We start from the raw sequence: 21964 nt of genomic DNA, 5'->3' as shown, positions 1-21964 counted from the left end.
GGCGGCGGCCTCTCAGGGGCTAGGGTGGAGGCGCTCCCCTGGGAGATGGGTAGGTGATGGGGGAGGTGATGGGGGAGGTGGGGAGGGGATAAGGGTGCCCCTCCCCCCCCCCCCCACCCTATCCGAGTGCTTCAGTATAGAACACACAGTTAATCTGTTTTTTCTTTGGCCTGAGCAGCGTCGTGAGACGGCCCTTGTGATGATAATATGGTTGACGGGGTCTGGTCTGGTTGCCTGGTCGACGACCGGGCCGCGGGGACGCTGAGCCCCGAAATCATCTCAAGGTGACCTCACGTCTGCCAGATACTAGGACGAGCAAGATACTAGGACGAGCAAGATACTAGGACGAGCAAGATACTAGGACGAGCAAGATACCAGGACGAGCAAGATACCAGGACGAGCAAGATACTAGGACGAGCAAGATACCAGGACGAGCAAGATACCAGGACGAGCAAGATACCAGGACGAACAAGATACCAGGACGAGCAAGATACTAGGACGAGCAAGATACTAGGACGAGCAAGATACCAGGACGAGCAAGATACCAGGACGAGCAAGATACTAGGACGAGCAAGATACCAGGACGAGCAAGATACCAGGACGAGCAAGATACCAGGACGAACAAGATACCAGGACGAGCAAGATACTAGGACGAGCAAGATACCAGGACGAACAAGATACCAGGACGAGCAAGATACCAGGACGAGCAAGATACCAGGACGAGCAAGATACTAGGACGAGCAAGATACCAGGACGAGCAAGATACCAGGACGAACAAGATACCAGGACGAGCAAGATACCAGGACGAGCAAGATACTAGGACGAGCAAGATACCAGGACGAACAAGATACCAGGACCACACCAGTATGAAGCCACAGCCCCCCCCCCCCATGTCCTCATGACCAATAAGGACGGACATAAGAATATGAACGTATCTTGAGGTTATCTTGAGATGATTTCGGGGCTTTAGTGTCCCCGCGGCCCGGTCCTCGACCAGGCCTCCACCCCCAGGAAGCAGCCCGTGACAGCTGACTAACACCCAGGTACCTATTTTACTGCTAGGTAACAGGGGCATAGGGTGAAAGAAACTCTGCCCATTGTTTCTCGCCGGCGCCTGGGATCGAACCCGGGACCACAGGATTAGAAGCACAGCGTGCTGTCCGCTCGGCCGACCGGTGGGTAACGTAACTTGCATAAAATAAATTCCTGTGGCAGCTGTCTATATCCAACCTGGGCGACATTCTCAGGCAGGCTGGCGGCGATGTGTTCAGGCAGGCTGGCGGCGATGTGTTCAGGCAGGCTGGCGGCGATGTGCTCAGGCAGGCTGGCGGCGATGTGTTCAGGCAGGCTGGCGGCGATGTGTTCAGGCAGGCTGGCGGCGATGTGTTCAGGCAGGCTGGCGGCGATGTGTTCAGGCAGGCTGGCGGCGATGTGTTCAGGCAGGCTGGCGGCGATGTGTTCAGGCAGGCTGGCGGCGATGTGCTCAGGCAGGCTGGCGGCGATGTGTTCAGGCAGGCTGGCGGCGATGTGTTCAGGCAGGCTGGCGGCGATGTGTTCAGGCAGGCTGGCGGCGATGTGTTCAGGCAGGCTGGCGGCGATGTGCTCAGGCAGGCTGGCGGCGATGTGTTCAGGCAGGCTGGCGGCGATGTGTTCAGGCAGGCTGGCGGCGATGTGTTCAGGCAGGCTGGCGGCGATGTGTTCAGGCAGGCTGGCGGCGATGTGTTCAGGCAGGCTGGCGGCGATGTGCTCAGGCAGGCTGGCGGCGACGTGTTGAGACAGACGACGGGCTCTCGCTTGATCTGTCTGCGAGCTTCAGGGGAAAGATGGCATCTGCGGGATTCACTCGTATCCCAACCTCTGGGATCGAGCTTGGGATCGCGAAGTGTGGCCAAACTCGGCGGTCTGGTAATATCGCCCACGCTAATTATACAACCCGTTCTCGCACTTTCGTATAGTCAATATTGACTAATTAAATAAGTGCATATGTGACATACTAATTTATTGTGAATATTTTAGTTTACCTTGAAAAGCTTCATAGAAAACACCGACCTTACCTAACCTTCTTAGTATGTTAAGATAAGCATCTTATTGTTTCGTAATTACAATTATTATTTAACTTATTATAGGTATAGGTTAAGTAATAATTGTAATTACGAAGCAATAAGATGCTTATCTAAACATACAAAGAAGGTTAGGTAAGGTCGGTGTTTTCTATGAAGCTTTTCAAGGTAAACTAAAATATTCACAATAAATTAGTATGTCACATATGCACTTATTTAATAAGTCAATATTGACTGTAAGGAAGTGCGAGAACGGGTTGAACTATAGTAGCTATGCACGTGCGTGCGTCCGTGTTGATTTTCAATTCAGCTTAGCTCTTGGAACCCGAATTTTTAACCGTCGGTTGTCTAATGTACTGACTCCCGACCTATTTTTCTCTATCATAGCATACATACATTTCTGTCTACACACACACACAGCAGCTAACTCTCATTCCTACTTAGGTGAACAGGGGGGCATCATGTGAAAGAAACACTTCCTATTTGTTTCTGCTTCAACTGGGAATCGAACCTGGGCCTTGTGGACTACAGCTCACAAGCGCTGTCCGCTTGGCCCCCTCTTTGCGTACTCACCTTGTTGGTCACTTGATGTGTGACGACTTATATTGAATTTTGTAACTAGTTCATCAAGATTGTAACTTGCTTAGCTAAATGAATCGTGGGGTTCAGTCCCTGAGCCCATTATGTGCCTCTGTAACCCTTTCCACTACCGCCCACAACATGGGTATGGGGTGCATAATAAATTAACTAAAATAACTAAACTGTAAACGACTAGTTGATAACACATGTCCTCGCTAAATTCTGAATGGACGTTTGCCATTGACCTCGAAACTTTCGAAAATTCTGAGATATCTCGAAATAAGCGTATGAATACACTCTGGCTTCCTGTCCCCTGATACAATGAATTATTATTATTATTATTATTATTATTATTATTATTATTATTATTATATCACATCCCTCGCAATTCTGGGACGAGCGTCGTTGTAAACTTCTGAACTAGACTTGATAGGTCTTAAGCCCAACACCAAACTTGCTGATTAGCCAGTAAACTACTGCGGTGGCCTTAATAACCTTCCAGAGGTTGATAGGCCTTAAGCCCAACACCAAACCTAAACTAAGATTTTGTACAAACTCATAATATATCACAACACTGTTCTGTGGGAGTGCCCACTTACACTACACGGAGAACCACCACTCCAAATGATTAAACAACAGCCAAACACACACAAAATAGAATGAGAGACGTAACAATTAACAGATGACGACCAAACAATATCTATTTATAGCGAGATATGATCGTTACCATCCGAGTGGGGGAGGGGGAAATGGGTGGAGGGGAATATGGGGAAGGAGAAATGGGGAGACGGCCTCCTCATTATGCTAATGTCCCCCCTCCCTCCCTCCCTCATCATGCCACTGCCCGATCCCCACTTCTAACTCAACATGAACTATGCCCTTATGAACCACAAGCCGAGGCTCGGAGCCGCCAACATTAGGCGTATCATCCCACTTGGATAAAACAGAGCGTAAACAAAGCTCTCCGTCCTGATTGGCGGGGTTGTAGTGGCGGGAAAATTATGAGCGACGTGATTGGGTGAGACGGCAAGACGGATTTGGGCGCCAAAACTTGGCGGGAAAATAAAATTAACAAAAATAGGAGCCAAGTGTTTGTGGCCGCCTGGTCGACGACAGGGAGCTGGCCGCCTGGTCGACGACAGGGAGCTGGCCGCCTGGTCGACGACAGGGAGCTGGCCGCCTGGTCGACGACAGGGAGCTGGCCGCCTGGTCGACGACAGGGAGCTGCCCACCACTAGACGACTGCCAAAGCCAAGAGGCTTGAGCTATGAGGATGGGTTGAAGGAACTGGACCTCACAACCTTGGAGGCTAGAAGAGACAGAGGAGAAATGATCATATCATACAAGATACTGAGAGGAATAGAAACGAAATACTCGTACCCTTTATGGGTGATCAACCACCGAGAGAATTTATAAAAGCCACCTCCCCCCCACAACTTTAAGGCCAGGTTCGACAGAGAATTTGAGCGTCAGAATAGTTAAGCGAAAACGTAGCAGGTACAACAAGGTGAGGGACGCGGGGAATACAGAGCTAGACTCCACCTCACCCTAGTCACTAGTAAGCCCCAGTCTTCCTTGGCTGGTCTGCGGCAGGGAGCTGCCCACCGCTAGTCTACCTTGGCTGGTCCACGGCAGGGAGCTGCCCACCGCTAGTCTACCCTGGCTGGTCCACGGCAGGGAGCTGCCCACCGCTAGTCTACCTTAGCTGGTCCGCGGCAGGGAGCTGCCCACCGCTAGTCTACCCTGGCTGGTCCACGGCAGGGAGCTGGCCACCGCTAGTCTACCTTGGCTGGTCCGCGGCAGGGAGCTGCCCACCGCTAGTCTACCCTGGCTGGTCCACGGCAGGGAGCTGCCCACCGCTAGTCTACCTTGGCTGGTCCGCGGCAGGGAGCTGCCCACCGCTAGTCTACCCTGGCTGGTCCACGGCAGGGAGCTGCCCACCGCTAGTCTACCTTGGCTGGTCCGCGGCAGGGAGCTGCCCACCGCTAGTCTACCTTGGCTGGTCCACGGCAGGGAGCTGCCCACCACTAGTCTACCTTGGCTGGTCCACGGCAGGGAGCTGCCCACCACTAGTCTACCTTGGCTGGTCCACGGCAGGGAGCTGCCCACCGCTAGTCTACCTTGGCTGGTCCACGGCAGGGAGCTGCCCACCGCTAGTCTACCTTGGCTGGTCCACGGCAGGGAGCTGCCCACCACTAGTCTACCTTGGCTGGTCCACGGCAGGGAGCTGCCCACCGCTAGTCTACCTTGGCTGGTCCACGGCAGGGAGCTGCCCACCGCTAGTCTACCCTGGCTGGTCCACGGCAGGGAGCTGCCCACCGCTAGTCTACCTTGGCTGGTCCGCGGCAGGGAGCTGCCCACCGCTAGTCTACCTTGGCTGGTCCACGACAGGGAGCTGCCCACCGCTAGTCTACCTTGGCTGGTCCACGGCAGGGAGCTGCCCACCACTAGTCTACCCTGGCTGGTCCACGGCAGGGAGCTGCCCACCGCTAGTCTACCCTGGCTGGTCCACGGCAGGGAGCTGCCCACCACTAGTCTACCCTGGCTGGTCCACGGCAGGGAGCTGCCCACCGCTAGTCTACCTTGGCTGGTCCGCGGCAGGGAGCTGCCCACCGCTAGTCTACCTTGGCTGGTCCACGGCAGGGAGCTGCCCACCGCTAGTCTACCTTGGCTGGTCCACGACAGGGAGCTGCCCACCGCTAGTCTACCTTGGCTGGTCCGCGGCAGGGAGCTGCCCACCACTAGTCTACCCTGGCTGGTCCATGGCAGGGAGCTGCCCACCACTAGTCTACCTTGGCTGGTCCACGGCAGGGAGCTGCCCACCACTAGTCTACCCTGGCTGGTCCACGGCAGGGAGCTGCCCACCACTAGTCTACCCTGGCTGGTCCACGGCAGGGAGCTGCCCACCGCTAGTCTTTAAGAAAGACTAGTGGTAGGCAACAATAGTCTTCCTTAGCTGGAACACCAGCAACACACACAGTTAACCTCTCCAATAAGCAGACGGGATATGATCACAGCATATAAGATACTAAGAGCAACGACATGGTAGACAAGGACAGTGTCTTCAAAGTGAGAGAAAGTTGGACGAGCGGGAACAAGAGGAAGCTGGAAACGCAAATGGGTCGAAGAAATATAAGGAGCAAGCGCATTCCACTTACCTGGTTGCTACCTGGTTGATGGGGTTCTGGGAGTTCTTCTACTCCCCAAGCCCGGCCCGAGGCCAGGCTTGACTTGTGAGAGTTTGGTCCACCAGGCTGTTGCTTGGAGCGGCCCGCAGGCCCCCATATACCTGGTTGATGGGGTTCTGGGAGTTCTTCTACTCCCCAAGCCCGGCCCGAGGCCAGGCTTGACTTGTGAGAGTTTGGTCCACCAGGCTGTTGCTTGGAGCGGCCCGCAGGCCCACATATACCTGGTTGATGGGGTTCTGGGAGTTCTTCTACTCCACAAGCCCGGCCCGAGGCCAGGCTTGACTTGTGAGAGTTTGGTCCACCAGGCTGTTGCTTGGAGCGGCCCGCAGGCCCACATACCCACCACAGCCCGGTTGGTCCGGCACTCCCTTGGAGGAAACTATCTAGTTTCCTCTTGAAGATGTCCACTGTTGTTCCGGCAATATTGCTTATGCTCACTTTCTTGTTGTTTACCGCTACACGAGTGGTCAAGACGTGGAATACACGGAAAGAAGAAGTTGTGGAAGCCACCTCCACCCACAACTTTAAGACCAGATTCGACAAAGAATTCGATTATAATAATTTTACTTATAATGCAATTGGTACAACAAGGCTGGGTATGAAGAGCTATAGTCCTCACTTCCCCGTGGTCTCTGATAGGTAAGTTGTGACAAGTTGGTGACACACCCACCTCCACCCCCCCCCCCTCACCTCCCTCCTCCACCACCACAACACCTACCCCCACCACCACATGACCCACCTCCACAACACCCACCACCACCCCCACCACAACCACCCCTCAGTACTCCTGTGTATAAACTGCCACCGCTGAAATCTACTCTTTCTTCTCGCGTCTAAAATCGTCATATATAACACTGCTCTCCTCTTAACTTTCATATCCTCTCCTTCTTCTACCTCTCCTCTCCTTCCCTCTCCCTCCATACTCTCCCATTTTCTCTACTTAAAAGCCACAAGCAAAACATCCTCTTGTTTCCCACCCGTCTGTCTGTCTGTCTGTCTACCTCCCCTCCGCTCCTCTTGCTCTCCCTTCCGTCTCTCTACCTCTCCGTCCCTTCCTCTTACTCTCCCCCTCCCTCCCTCCCTCCTCCTCCCCCCCCCCCCTGCTCGAGCAGTTGAGGTAAAACAAAAGACGGGTCGTGGCGTGCCAGCCTCTTCCTGCCACCGTGACAGCTGTCAACCCCCACTGATGCTTATCGCCCACCCGAGGTCCCCAACCATCCAACCGGCAGGTCCAGGTCCCGGTCCCACTCAACCATCACCCCGGAGACGTTCGCCCGCGTTTCCTTTCACCTGATGCATCAGTTCACCTAGCAGTAAACAGGGATTTGGGAGTTGGGCAACTTGGTCCCCGGGCCCTACAGGAGGGACCTTTTTCCTCTCGTGGGTGATGGTTCCGGTCCGCCCGGCTCACCGCTGGTCTGGTCAAGCAGGCTGTTAGACGCATCAATTACAAGCTGATTGATCAGGTATTCTGTGGAGGTCTTTTATCAAGTGATTTCTTGAAGACTGCGAGAGTTCGGCCAGTTATGCCCCTTGTGTGTAGCGGGAGCTCTCTAGTTCTCTCTCTTAGCGTGCATATGGCACTTCTGCTTTTCAACGGGGGTTGAGGAGCAGAGGTGCTGCTCTGCACATCCTGCCGTGTTTCCTGGGGCCAGATTCACGAAAGCACTTACGCAAGCACTTACGAATGTGTACATCTTTCCTCAATCTTTGACGGCTTTGGTTACATTTATTAAACAGTTTACAAGCATGAAAACTTGCCAATCAACTGTTGTTATTGTTATAAACAGCCTCCTGGTGCTTCGGAGCTCATTAACTGTTTAATAATTGTAAACAAAGCCGCCAAAGATTGAGAAAAGATGTACAGGTTCGTAAGTACTTTCGTGAATGTGGCCCCTGGTCTCATGTGGGGTTATTATCATGTGCACATTTGCAACCAGTCCCTCTAATATTTCCCATGTCAATTATTAAGTATCTCTCTCGGCTGTGCTCTATGGACTATAGATTTAACACTTTCAAACACTCCCGATGATTGTAGTCAAAAACTTTTGGCAAGGGAGTCGGTCGGCCGAGCGGACAGCACACTGGACTTGTGAGCCTGTGGTCCTGGGTTCGATCCCAGGCGCCGGCGAGAAACAATGGGCAAAGTTTCTTTCACCCTATGCCCCTGTTACCTAGCAGTAAATAGATACCTGGGTGTTAGTCAGTTGTCACGGGCTGCTTCCTGGGGGTGGAGGCCTGGTCGAGGACCGGGCCGCGGGGACACTAAAAGCCCCGAAATCATCTCAAGATAACCTCAAGAAGGTCATAAATTTCTCGAGTGTTAATGGTGCTGTTATTGTGCAACTTTAACCCTAGATAGTAATAGTGTTTTAAATTATCACCATTGTTTTGGTGTCTCTTGCTTGATATGTTCTTGTTATCTCTCAGTTTTCTCACAGTTGTGACAGCTACTTTATTGTATTTTATTTTAATTACGGTCTTCCGACACGATTACTCCCCGGCCTTTGACGTAGCTTATTCTCTCCATAGTATGATATGACTGCGTTTTGCCAACCCGCTCTCACACAAGACAGTACATATATGACTTATTGGTTATAGTCAATATTTGGCATATTAATAAGTATATATATTGTATATTCCAAGTTATATTTTGTTTTCAAGGTACAAACTCTTAATACCGATTTGCTTTACACCAGTTTTAAAACTAGGAATTTATTTTTTCAGTTTTATTAAACAATAGAGATTTTATACAAAATTTTGACAATATCCTGAGTTACTTTACAATTTATTTAAATATTTTAGTTTTGTTTTATTATTTTTATATAACTGTTGTTACGATAATCTCCTTCAAGAGAGATTTGGCCTGCTCTTTCCTATCGTCATGTTGCTTCAGTACATCTACAACATCTAGATACTACAAGCAAGTGTAGTATATATTTAGTCAAATATGTTTTGCCAGGCGCAAACGTATCACACACTCGCTCTCCACCTCCCCACCTCCCTCCCTCGTCGCCGATCACCAAACTAGCATTTCCAGCCTGCCCGCTTCTGATTGGTGAATCGACGTCTGCACCACTGCACTTCTGCACCTCAGCGCCATCTACCTAGCCGATGTCTGGGCCTGAACCAGCCATTGGAGTCAGGATATTCTGTGCTCTCAAGCTGAAACAACCATCTGATATACGCTCTGTCTATTAGTGGATGTTCTCAACCAGCGCTTTACTCTCAGCACTCTCTGTTAATTTCATTTTGTCTTTATCCATTTTAGAGTAACGTCACCACTATATTGTTTCGTTATTGTTTGAATCTTGTGAGTTTGCACTGTACATAGCCAAGGAATTGTCTTATTTATAATGTTTTAAATTTAATTAAAGTTTCATTGTTCATACTATTTGTTTTGCTTGTTTTGCCTTACTTTGCCACAGGACACAATAGCTACGCAGTTTTTTTTTTTTTTTTTAAATGTGATAGGCATTGACACCAGCCATTGGGAGGACTGCCAAACACCTACACCTTTTTTTTTCATCACACTGTAATATCAATATAGGTATAGGTTAAGTACTAATTGTAATTAAGAAGCAATAAGATGCTTATCTTAACATACTAAGAAGGTTAGGTTAGGTCGGTGTTTTCTTATTCAGCTTTTCAAGGTAAACTCAAATATTTACAATAAATTAGTATGTCACATGTGCACTTATTATTAACCCAAATAGTGACTATAAGCAAGTGCGGAGGACAATAAAGATAAATTATTCTTTCTTTGTAGGAATAGTCGTGTCTGATTAATCATTTTTTTTCCTTATTCTGTTGGGCCGTCGGCGTTCTTTCTACGTTGGACCTCTTTATTGTTTTCCACAAAGGAACATGATTGATTGATGAAGATTAAGCCACCCAAAAGGTGGCACGGGCATGAATAGCCCGTAAGTGGTGGCCCTTTTGAGCCATTACCAGTATCAAGAGCTGATACTGGAGATCTGTGGAGGTGCGACTGCACCCTGCGTGACGGGAGATGTCTCCCCCGTCATGGTACATGTTTTAGTCATGTTTGGGAGCCGGTCGGCCGAGCGGACAGCACGCTGGACTTGTGATCCTGTGGTCCTGGGCTCGATCCCAGGCGCCGGCGAGAAACAATGGGCAGAGTTTCTTTCACCCTATGCCCCTGTTACCTAGCAGTAAAATAGGTACCTGGGTGTTAGTCAGCTGTCACGGGCTGTTTCCTGGGGGTGGAGGCCTGGTCGAGGACCGGGCCGCAGGGACACTAAAGCCCCGAAATCATCTCAAGATAATCTCAAGATAGTCAGACTTTATATATGCTTCAGAAGTCAGGTGTTCTATTCCTTGAGTGGCATTTTTATTACTTGGGACAATTTCCCATTCAATGTTTGAAAGTTCCTTCGTTATTTTGTTTCAATCTATCATTCTGTTATTAAAAATGAATTTATTGAATAACCCCTCTCCTTTGATCACTTTTTTTTGGACCTATTACGAGTGTTGATGTTAGTTTGTCCTTCCATGAGCTTGTGATCTATGTGGAACCTGAGGTTGTAAGGCCCCTGATAATTTCTTCTTTGTTTGTGAAGATCAGATCTAGAATATATTCGGTCCTAGTTGGCTCTGTTATCTGTTGAGTGAGCGAATATTTGTTAAAGGCTCTAATGTAGTTCTCTGTCCTGAGGTTGGAAATTTCTAGATAGATTTCCTGGTATAATATTATTGTTTGCTATTTTCCATCTTAGACTGGGCAGGTTGAGGTCTCCTAGAAAGAGAGTATCTGGTATCTAGTTTGCCAGATTATTGAAGTAATTCTCTATTTTGTTTACATGTTCTGTGAATCCCTCAATCATTGCATCCGGCGGTTTGTAGAATAATAACCTAAGTTTATTTTTGTCTATTTGTGCTCCCAGTACTCCCACCACCACAGTTGTAGAGTTAAGGAGCTACGAACATACAAGATCATGTCTAACATACAGACCCACTCCTCCATGTGGCCTATTTACCCTATCACGTCTGTATAGATCCACATCTCACTGTCCATGAGTTCCTCTGCTGCCGTGAGAGCCCCAAATACTGCACGTGACTTACTGAGAAGGCCATTAATAAACGATAATTTATTTTTTGCTCTTGAGTTTAGACCATGTATGATGGCAAAGATGAATGAGGTTACCCTATTTGCTGGTTGTTGCAGTGTTGTTGCCGGTTGTGGAGTGTGTTGTGGGGGGGGGGGTTTGGGGGTGTTGTGTTGTGCGGGGGTGTTTGGGGGGGGGTGTTGTGGGGGTGTTGTGGGGGTGTTGTTGGGGGGGTGTTGTGGGGGGGGTTGTGGGGGAGGGGTGTTGTGGGGGGGGATGTTGGGGGGGGGTGTTGTGGGGGGGGGTGTTGTGGGGGGGGGGTGTTGTTGGGGGGTGGTCTTGAGGGGGGTGTTGTTGGGGGGGTGGTCTTGAGGGGGGTGTTGTGGGGGGTGTAGTTGTATCTGGGACTCTATTATGCAAGTGGTTCCTACAGCCAGCTCCACTCAGTCCCCTCTACACGCACTTCAGCTGATGTTGATGGTGATAGTGGAAGACTGAGACAACCTCTCGACCATCAGAGGCTGAGACAACCTCTTGACCATCAGAGGCTGAGACAACCTCTCGGCCATCAGAGGCTGAGACAACCTCTTGACCATCAGAGGCTGAGACAACCTCTCGACCATCAGAGGCTGAGACAACCTCTTCACCATCAGAGGCTGCGACAACCTCTCGACCATCAGAGGCTGCGACAACCTCCTGACCATCAGAGGCTGCGACAACCTCCTGACCATCAGAGGCTGAGACAACCTCTCGACCATCAGAGGCTGAGACAACCTCTTGACCATCAGAGGCTGAGACAACCTCTCGACCATCAGAGGCTGAGACAACCTCCTGACCATCAGAGGGTGAGACAACCTCTTGACCATCAGAGGCTGAGACAACCTCCTGACCATCAGAGGCTGAGACAACCTCTCGACCATCAGAGGCTGAGACAACCTCTTGACCATCAGAGGCTGAGACAACCTCCTGACCATCAGAGGCTGAGACAACCTCTTGACCATCAGAGGCTGAGACAACCTCTTGACCATCAGAGGATGAGACAACCTCTTGACCATCAGAGGCTGAGACAACCTCTCGACCATCAGAGGATGAGACAACCTCTCGACCATCAGAGGATGAGACAACCTCTTGACCATCAGAGGCTGAGACAACCTCTCGACCATCAGAGGCTGAGACAACCTCTCGACCATCAGAGACTGCGACAACCTCTCGACCATCAGAGGCTGAGACAACCTCTTGACCATCAGAGGCTGAGACAACCTCTTGACCATCAGAGGATGAGACAACCTCCTGACCATCAGAGGCTGAGACAACCTCTTGACCATCAGAGGATGAGACAACCTCTCGACCATCAGAGGCTGAGACAACCTCTCGACCATCAGAGGATGAAACAACCTCTTGACCATCAGAGGATGAGACAACCTCTTGACCATCAGAGGCTGAGACAACCTCTTGACCATCAGAGACTGAAACAACCTCTTGACCATCAGAGACTGAGACAACCTCTCAACCATCAGAGGCTGAGACAACCTCTCAACCATCAGAGGCCGAGACAACCTCTCAACCATCAGAGGCTGAGACAACCTCTCGACCATCAGAGGCCGAGACAACCTCTCGGCCATCAGAGGCCGAGACAACCTCTCGACCATCAGAGGCCGAGACAACCTCTCAACAATCAGAGGCTGAGACAACCTCTTGACCATCAGAGGCTGAGACAACCTCTCAACCATCAGAGGCTGAGACAACCTCTCAACCATCAGAGGCTGAGACAACCTCTTGGCCATCAGAGGCTGAGACAACCTCTTGACCATCAGAGGATGAGACAACCTCCTGACCATCAGAGGTTGAGACAACCTCTCGACCATCAGAGGCTGAGACAACATCCTAACCATCAGAGGCTGAGACAACCTCTCGACCATCAGAGGCTGAGCCAACCTCTCGACCATCAGAGGCTGAGACAACCTCTCGACCATCAGAGGCTGAGACAACCTCTCGACCATCAGAGGCTGAGACAACCTCTCGACCATCAGAGGCTGAGACAACCTCTTGACCATCAGAGGCTGAGACAACCTCTCGACCATCAGAGGCTGCGACAACCTCCTGACCATCAGAGGCTGCGACAACCTCTTGACCATCAGAGGTTGAGACAACCTCTCGACCATCAGAGGCTGAGACAACCTCTCGACCATCAGAGGCTGCGACAACCCCCTGACCATCAGAGGCTGAGCCAACCTCTCGACCATCAGAGGCTGGAATGTCAAGTCAATAATGGCTTCTCAATTTCATTCTTACTCACACTGTCTCATTTTCTCCAAAATTTAAGAATCTGATAAAAAAATGCTGCGTAAAAAATGCTGCTTTTAACAGTAAGAACTCCAAGCACCGTCATATTAACGTTTTCTACGCATCAGCCGCGATGGGTTAGGTAGGTTGCTTGGGCTCGTACGTTATTGCTAAGGTAGCGCAGTTACAATTTCTAGGGAGTGGCAAATATAGAGCAATGAGCTGCACCCCCAGCTGAGGGCCCAAGCCACCAGCTGAGGGGCCAAGCCCCCCAGCTGAGGGGCCCAAGCCCCCCAGGTGAGGGGCCCAAGCCCCCCAGCTGAGGGCCCAAGCCCCCCAGCTGAGGGCCCAAGCCCCCCAGCTGAGGGCCCAAGCCCCCCAGCTGAGGGCCCAAGCCCCCCAGCTGGGAATACATAATTCCAAGATAAGATATAGACCAGAAAACACTCATGAATAAGGAGTGTTTATGAATATTACATAAACAATATGTAATATTCAGGAGGCGTGAAGCGCCCGCACACACGCACGCACGCACGCACGCGCACACACACACACACACACACACACACACACACACACACACACACACACACACACACACACACACGAGAGTGCTAGTGGAAATGGAATGAACTAAAGGAGCACATTGTGGAAGCAACCACTATTCATATCTTTACAACTAGACATGATAGAGGAGGACAGGAGTCATTGCTTTAAACAACCGGCGGCTTGAAAGGCGGGATCCAAGAGCCAACGCTCGATCCTGCAGGCACAAATAGGCGAGTACAAATAGGTGAGTGCACAAACCCCCAAATTAAGTAGTTGAGAAGCGAAGGTTCACCTGGTGTGTGTGTGTGTGTGTGTGTGTGTGTGTGTGTGTGTGTGTGTGTGTGTGTGTGTGTGTGTGTGTGTGTGTGTGTGTGTGTGAGAGAGAGAGAGAGAGAGAGAGAGAGAGAGAGAGAGAGAGAGAGAGAGAGAGAGAGAGAGAGAGAGAGAGAGAGAGAGAGAGAGAGAGAGAGAGAGAGAGAGAGAGAGAGAGAGAGACAGAGAAACAGACAGAGAGAGGGGGGGGGGGATGATGAAGACTGTCAGCTGCAGCCAGCAACACCTCTCCCACACACACACACACTGTCCCATCCCACCCTCTCCTCCCCTTCCCATCTCACCACAAACCCCATACTTCAATACCTCCTCCCCCCCCCCCCCGCCGCCCATAGCGCCCCCTCACCACAACCCTAAATGCCTTCACCCATTACAGCAAACCCCTTTTACCGTCTCCCCTCCCCCTCCCCCCCTCCCCCCCTCCGAGTCCTGTGGCACCCTCCTCACCCCCTCCCCTCCGAGTCCTGTGGCACCCCACCTCCCCCTTCCTCACCCCTTAATGGCACCAGCCCATTAACACCACCACCACCCCTGACTATATCGAGACTCTTAACCGCTGACGAGCGCGAAACGTATTATGCAGCCCATGCACGTTAATACCTATGTAGTTAATCTCTCATTCATTCATTCATTCATTCATTCATTCATTCATTCATTCATTCATTCAGTCATTCATATCCTACTCTATGGTCGCCTCTATGGACCACTCTGGTCCGCTTACGAAACCGGTACATCTTTCCGGAATCAATGCGGTGTTGATTTACATAAACTAAACAGCTTGTGAACAACGAGGTTGTTCACAACAATAATAACGTTGGTGGTGGTTGTGACGTTTCCGAGCTCGTCAAGTGTTCAATATATGTACACGAAGGATTAAGGTTAAGATGTACAGGTTTCGCAAATGATCGGGTCATGCTTGATGTATCCCGTCCGGGACGGGTGGCAGTGGGGCCAGAGTGCCGGGGTATACGGCACAGGGCCACGTAACAGGGGCCACGTAACAGGGGCCACGTAACAGGGGCCACGTAACGGGCCACGTAACAGGGGCCACTTAACAGGGGCCACGTAACAGGGTCACGTAACAGGGGCCACTTAACAGGGGCCACTTAACAGGGGCCACGTAACAGGGTCACGTAACAGGGGCCACGTAACAGGGGGCCACGTAACAGGGGGCCACGTAACAGGGGCCACTTAACAGGGGCCACGTAACAGGGGCCACGTAACAGGGGCCACGTAACAGGGGCCACGTAACAGGGAGCCACGTAACAGGGAGCCACGTAACAAGGAGCCACGTAACAGGGGGCCACGTAACAGGGGCCACGTAACAGGGAGCCACGTAACAGGGAGCCACGTAACAGGGAGCCACGTAACAGGGGCCACGTAACAGGGGCCACGTAACAGGAGCCACGTAACAGGGAGCCACGTAACAGGGAGCCACGTAACAGGGAGCCACGTAACAGGGGCCACGTAACAGGGGCCACGTAACAGAGAGCCACGTAACAGGGAGCCACGTAACAGGGAGCCACGTAACAGGGAGCCACGTAACAGGGAGCCACGTAACAGGGAGCCACGTAACAGGGAGCCACGTAACAGGGGCCACGTAACAGAGAGCCACGTAACAGGGAGCCACGTAACAGGGAGCCACGTAACAGGAAGCCACGTAACAGGGAGCCACGTAACAGGGGGCCACGTAACAGGGGGCCACGTAACAGGGGCCACGTAACAGGGGCCACGTAACAGGGGCCACGTAACAGGGGCCACGTAACAGGGAGCCACGTAACAGGGAGCCACGTAACAGGGGGCCACGTAACAGGGGGCCACGTAACAGGAGGCCACGTAACAGGGGCCACGTAACAGGGGCCACGTAACAGGGGCCACGTAACAGGGAGCCACGTAACAGGGGCCATGTAACAGGGCCACGTAACAGGGCCACGTAACAGGGTCACGTAACAGAGGCCACGTAACAGGGGGCCACGTAACAGGGGGCCACTTAACAGGGGCCACGTAACAGGGCCACGTAACAGGGCCACGTAACAGGGGCCACGTAACAGGGGCCACGTAACAGGGCCACAAACAGGGCCACGTAACAGGGGCCACGTAACAGGGGCCACGTAACAGGGGCCACTTAACAGGGAGCCACGTAACAGGGAGCCACGTAACAGGGAGCCACGTAACAGGGAGCCACGTAACAGGGAGCCACGTAACAAATGCTTTATATCACTGAGCGGCAAGAGGGAAGAACATTTTGCTCCGTCTTAATTAACACTGTTCTGATGGATGACTGGTGGGTTTTCTGATGGATGACTGGTGGGTTTTCTGATGGATGACTGGTGGATGTTCTGATGGATGACTGGTGGATGTTCTGATGGATGACTGGTGGATGTTCTGATGGATGACTGGTGGGTTTTCTGATGGATGACTGGTGGGTTTTCTGATGGATGACTGGTGGGTTTTCTGATGGATGACTGGTGGGTTTTCTGATGGATGACTGGTGGGTTTTCTGATGGATGACTGGTGGGTTTTCTGATGGATGACTGGTGGGTTTTCTGATGGATGACTGGTGGGTTTTCTGATGGATGACTGGTGGATGTTCTGATGGATGACTGGTGGATGTTCTGATGGATGACTGGTGGATGTTCTGATGGATGACTGGTGGGTTTTCTGATGGATGACTGGTGGGTTTTCTGATGGATGACTGGTGGATGTTCTGATGAGTGACTGGTGGATGTTCTGATGGATGACTGGTGGATGTTCTGATGGATGACTGGTGGGTGTTATGGGGGAACAACCCCCCCCCCCACCTGTGAGCACGTGATCTATGGGGTGAACATGAAGAGTGGGACACGTGAGGGAAGGGGGGGGCCTTAACGAGAAGGGGGAGGGGGGGGGGAGGGGGGGGGAGGGGGAAGGGGGGAAGAAGGTAGCATAATGTAGGGGAAGGTATACCTAACCAGGTATAATGAACCAATAGTTAGTATACCTGGCCAGTATAATGCACCAGATGGTAGTATACCTTGCTAGCTATAATGAACCAAGCTGGTTTATTATACTATTTGATAAAAATAAAACCAGCATCAACTAATATAAAGATTAAAACTCTCTCTCTCTCTCTCTCTCTCTCTCTCTCTCTCTCTCTCTCTCTCTCTCTCTCTCTCTCTCTCTCTCTCTCTCTCTCTCACTCTCTTCCCCTCCCCAGGAACCAAGAACAATCGAGGAAGCAATAAAGGGATCAGTGACTCTCATTCACACATTGCAGTGATAAGAGAAACAATTCTAAAAGGAATCTTCAACCTTTTTGCGGCGAGTGGGCGGAAATAAGATATATTATCGTTGAGGCCCTAACTTCCACCCCAGCAAGGTGGAGTGAAGAGAAATTGTCGAGTAACAGGCAGGATAGAAGAGAGAGAGAGAGAGAGAGAGAGAGAGAGAGAGAGAGAGAGAGAGAGAGAGAGAGAGAGAGAGAGAGAGAGAGAGAGACAGAGACAGAGACAGAGAGAAGAGAGAGATAGAGAGAGAGAGAGAGAGAGAGAGAGAGAGAGAGAGAGAGAGAGAGAGAGAGAGAGAGAGAGAGAGAGAGAGAGAGAGACAGAGACAGAGACAGAGAGAAGAGAGAGAGAGAGAGAGAGAGAGAGAGAGAGAGAGAGAGAGAGAGAGAGAGAGAGAGAGAGAGAGAGAGAGAGAGAGAGAGAGAGACAGACAGAGACAGAGACAGAGAGAAGAGAGAGAGACAGAGAGAGAGAGACAGAGAGAGAGAGACAGAGAGAGAGAGAGAGAGACAGAGACAGAGACAGAGACAGAGACAGAAAGAGAGAGAGAGAGAATATATTAAAGAATTGATAAGCATTTCTTGTCAATTAAGAGGCGGAACCAGAGTCGAAGCTCAACTCCTTCAAGTACCATCAGGAGAGTACATATGACTGCTATCAAACTAAACAGCTAGAAACGTATAAAAAGCGACAGTTTTGCCTAACCAGAAAAGTCAAACATCAAACTGTTATACACACACAGAAATCCCAGTACCGTGATGCATCAAATGAACAAATCCACCAGGGCCGTGACGAGGGTTCGAATCTACTTCAGAGAGCATCCCAGACGCTGCCTCGTCACGGCCCTTTGTTGGATTTGTTCATCAAACTGTTATCCATATCCAGCAACGTTCGAACCTAACCTTTCTTGAGGCTGATGCACAGAAAACGTAAATATTACGTTTTCTGTGTTATGCTCCACTTATTACTATTCCGTGTGCATGACAGGTGATGGAAGGGGGTGCATGACAGGTGATGGAAGGGGGTGCATGACAGGTGATGGAAGGGGGGTGCATGACAGGTGATGGAAGGGGGTGCATGACAGGTGATGGAAGGGGGGTGCATGACAGGTGATGGAAGGGGGTGCATGACAGGTGATGGAAGGGGGTGCATGTCAGGTGATGGAAGGGGGTGCATGTCAGGTGATGGAAGGGGGGTGCATGACAGGTGATGGAAGGGGGTGCATGACAGGTGATGGAAGGGGGTGCATGTCAGGTGATGGAAGGGGGTGCATGACAGGTGATGGAAGGGGGTGCATGACAGGTGATGGAAGGGGGTGCATGACAGGAGATGGAAGGGGGTGCATGACAGGTGATGGAAGGGTGTACATGGCAGGTGATGGAAGGGGGGTGCATGACAGGTGATGGAAGGGTGTACATGGCAGGTGATGGAAGGGGGTGCATGACAGGTGATGGAAGGGGGTGCATGACAGGTGATGGAAGGGGGTGCATGACAGGTGATGGAAGGGAGGGCGTGAGAGAAATTACGTCGGAAGTGGAGTGGTGTAACCACCCTTCCCATGGGTTATAGTTACGACCTCTCCCCTCCCTCCCTCCCATCCCAGCATCTGGAGTGTGTCACCCATTCCACCACTGTCCCCATACCCCTCTCCCCACCCCCCCCCCTTGCAACCACTGCTCCTCTCACCTTCTGTGTCTTCTCTTACTTCTTTCTGTCTCCCTTTCCACCTTCCTCTCCCATGTCTCCCTTTCCACCATCCTCACCCATGTAAACACCACAATAACTTTCATTTTAAGAATTGTTAAAAAAACTATTTTTTCAGAGGACGAACAGGGCCGCAGGAGGAGCCTACCTAACCTTGAGATGGTTTGGGGGCTTAGCGTCCCCGAGGCCCGGTCCTCGACCAGGGCTCCTCGTTGTTGGATTGGTCAACCAGGCTGTTGGACGCGACTGCTCGCAGCCTGACGTATGAGTCACAGCCTGGTTGATCAGGTATCCTTTGGAGGTGTTTATCCAGTTCTCTCTTGAACACTGTGAGGGGTCGGCCAGTTATGCCCCTTATGTGTAGTGGAAGCGTGTTGAACAGTCTCGGGCCTCTGATGTTGATAGAGTTCTCTCTCAGAGTACCTGTTGCACCTCTGCTCTTCAACAGAGGTATTCTGCACATCCTGCCATGCCTCCTGGTCTCATGTGCTGTTATTTCTGTGTGCAGGTTTGGGACCAGCCCCTCTACTATTTTTCAGGTGTAAATTATTATGTATCTCTCCCGCCTGCGCTCAAGAGAATACATAATTTAAGAGATTTAGGCCTTTTAATCGGTCCCAGTAGTTTAGATGTTTTACTGAGTGGATTCTAGCAGTAAAGGATCTCTGCACGCTCTCTAGGTCAGCAATTTCTCCAGCTTTGAAAGGGGCTGTCATTGTGCAGCAGTATTCCACTCTAGAGAGCACTAGCGTCTTGAAAAGTATCATCATCGGTATAGCATCTTTAGTGTGAAAAGTTCTTGTTATCCAACCTGTCATTTTTTTTGCAGTTGTGACGGCTACTTTATTGTGTTCTTTAAAGGTAAGGTCTTCCGACATGAGTACACCCAGGTCCTTTACATTGCCTTTTCGTTCTATGGTATGATTTGCCTGAGTTTTTTATGTGGTTTCCGTTTTTAAATTTTCATTTTTCCGTAGCGCAAGAGCTGGAACTTATCATCGTTAAACACCATATTATTTTCTGTAGCCCATAGAAAAACCTGATCTACATCTGATTGTAGGTTTGCCGTGTCCTCTATGTTGCCAACTCTCATAAAAATCCTAGTGTCATCTGCAAAGGATGATACAGTACAATACTACGTCCTACAGTACTATAGGTTGTGTCTATGTCCGATATGAGGATGAGAAATAGTACTGGAGCAAGCACAGTACCCTGGGGGACTGAGCTCTTCACGGTTGATGGGCTGGATTTTACTTTGTTGACTATTACACATTGGGTTCTCTTAGTCCGGAAATTGTAGATCCATCTGCATATTTTTCTGGTAATTCCTTTTGAACGCATTTTGTGTGCAATAACACCATGGTCACATATTTCGAAGGCTTTTGCGAAATTTGAGTAAATTACATCAGCGATATGTTTGTCTTCCATGGCATCTAGTGCCATGTCATAGTGGTCCAGCAACTGTGACAGGTAAGAGCGCCCTGTTCTGAACCCATGTTGTCCGGAGTTATGGAGATGCTGGGATTCCATGTATTTTGTGATCTTACTTCTTAGCACTCTCTCAAAGATTTTTATGATGTGTGATGTTAGTGCTATCGGTCTGTAATTGTTTGCCTCTGCCTAGCCTAGCCTGGGAATTTTATGATGCAATTTATAAGGAGTTGAGAGTCAGCCCATCCTCCTGATATCATAGCACTTATAGTAACTATTTTAGTGGACAGTACCAACTGCTGGACAGTACCAATTGGTCGACAGTACCAAGTGGTGGACAGTACTAACATGTTGTGGCCGGCCAACAGGAAGTTGACTTTTCTGTTACTGAATTTGAACCAATGGGGGGTACGGGGTGGGGGGAGGAACCGTTTTCAGCGGCGACATACACGACCTAACCTCTCCTAACACTCCTAGGCCTAGTACGAGCTATTTTAGGCCTAAAATATTAAACATATGTGCTATATTAGGCCTAGGAAAAATTAAGTTTGGTGTTTAGCTTTATGTCCGTCCTATATAAATTACAAAGTACAAAATCGAACTTTCTGGGAGTCTCCATCACTACTTATCGGTACTTTCAACCCAATAGTTACGAGAAGTACTTGCCTTTCAAGAGGCTGGGCCTGGTCGAGGACCGGGCCGCGGGGAATTTGAGTCCCGAAATCCTGGCAAGGTGACCTAGAAGTGACCCCGCAGGCAATAATGTCAGACCCAAAAGCCACATGGAAGGTCGCCACAAGGGTGGGGGGGGGGGCTGACGGCTGAGTGGACAGAGCTCGGGATTCGTAATCCTAAGGTTCCGGGTTCGATCCCCCCGGTGGAGGCGGAAACAAATGAGCAGAGTTTTTTTCCCCCCACTGATGCCCCCCCTGTTCACTTAGCAGTAAATAGGTACCTGGGAGTTAGACAGCTGCTACGGGCTGCTTCCTGGGGGTCTGTAACAAAAAAGGAGGCCTGGTCGAGGGCCGGGCCGCGGGGATGCTAAGCCCCGAAGTCACCTCAAGATAACCTCAAGATGAAGGTGCTGGTCGTGGAAATGACGGCTTAATTAGACTTTTTTTATTAATTTATTTTTATTTCATTAATTTACTTTTTTAGTAATTAGACTAATTACAGTAATTAAACAGGTGCACTCACCACTCAGGTTATGAGCTCGGAAGCACTATACGAGGTTGTTTATAACAATAATAACCTCAGAGTTGTGAAGCTTCCAAGCTCGCGAACGGGTTAATAATACTCGAGGAAAGATGTACAGGTTTCGTAAGTGGCCAGGCAATAGCTTGACAAGGCCCTACAAGTGTGGCCTTAACCTTGACGGCTGCGACAGAGGACGCCAAACAGACGGAAGGGGGGGGGGGGACACATGTTTATATCCGGCGCCCGGACGGACAGCGAACTGTATTATTACGACTACAATCCGGTTACAGCGACCGGATAATACT

At 50.5% G+C, this 21964-nt stretch overlaps 2 protein-coding genes across 2 annotated transcripts in view; both read right to left on the bottom strand.

The window, feature by feature from the left end:
• The window catches only part of LOC138373223 (proteoglycan 4-like), a 38576-nt gene extending 27711 nt beyond the window's left edge, over window positions 1-10865 (bottom strand). The window contains exons 1-2 of the mRNA XM_069339260.1: window positions 10828-10865; window positions 1231-1810 (exon numbers count right to left, since the gene is read on the bottom strand). Coding sequence (XP_069195361.1) covers window positions 1231-1810; window positions 10828-10865 — 618 coding nt within the window. The remainder of the gene's footprint in view (window positions 1-1230; window positions 1811-10827) is intronic.
• Window positions 10866-11360: 495 nt separating this feature from the next.
• Window positions 11361-13085, bottom strand: LOC138373222 (uncharacterized). The gene has a single exon (XM_069339259.1). The coding sequence runs from the start codon at window positions 13083-13085 to the stop codon at window positions 11361-11363; it is 1725 nt and encodes a 574-aa protein (XP_069195360.1).
• Window positions 13086-21964: the final 8879 nt, after the last annotated feature.

Source organism: Procambarus clarkii, chromosome 41 (genome assembly GCF_040958095.1).
Source record: "Procambarus clarkii isolate CNS0578487 chromosome 41, FALCON_Pclarkii_2.0, whole genome shotgun sequence".
Lineage (NCBI taxonomy): Eukaryota > Metazoa > Arthropoda > Malacostraca > Decapoda > Cambaridae > Procambarus > Procambarus clarkii.
This window is presented reverse-complemented; position numbering and strand designations above follow the sequence as displayed.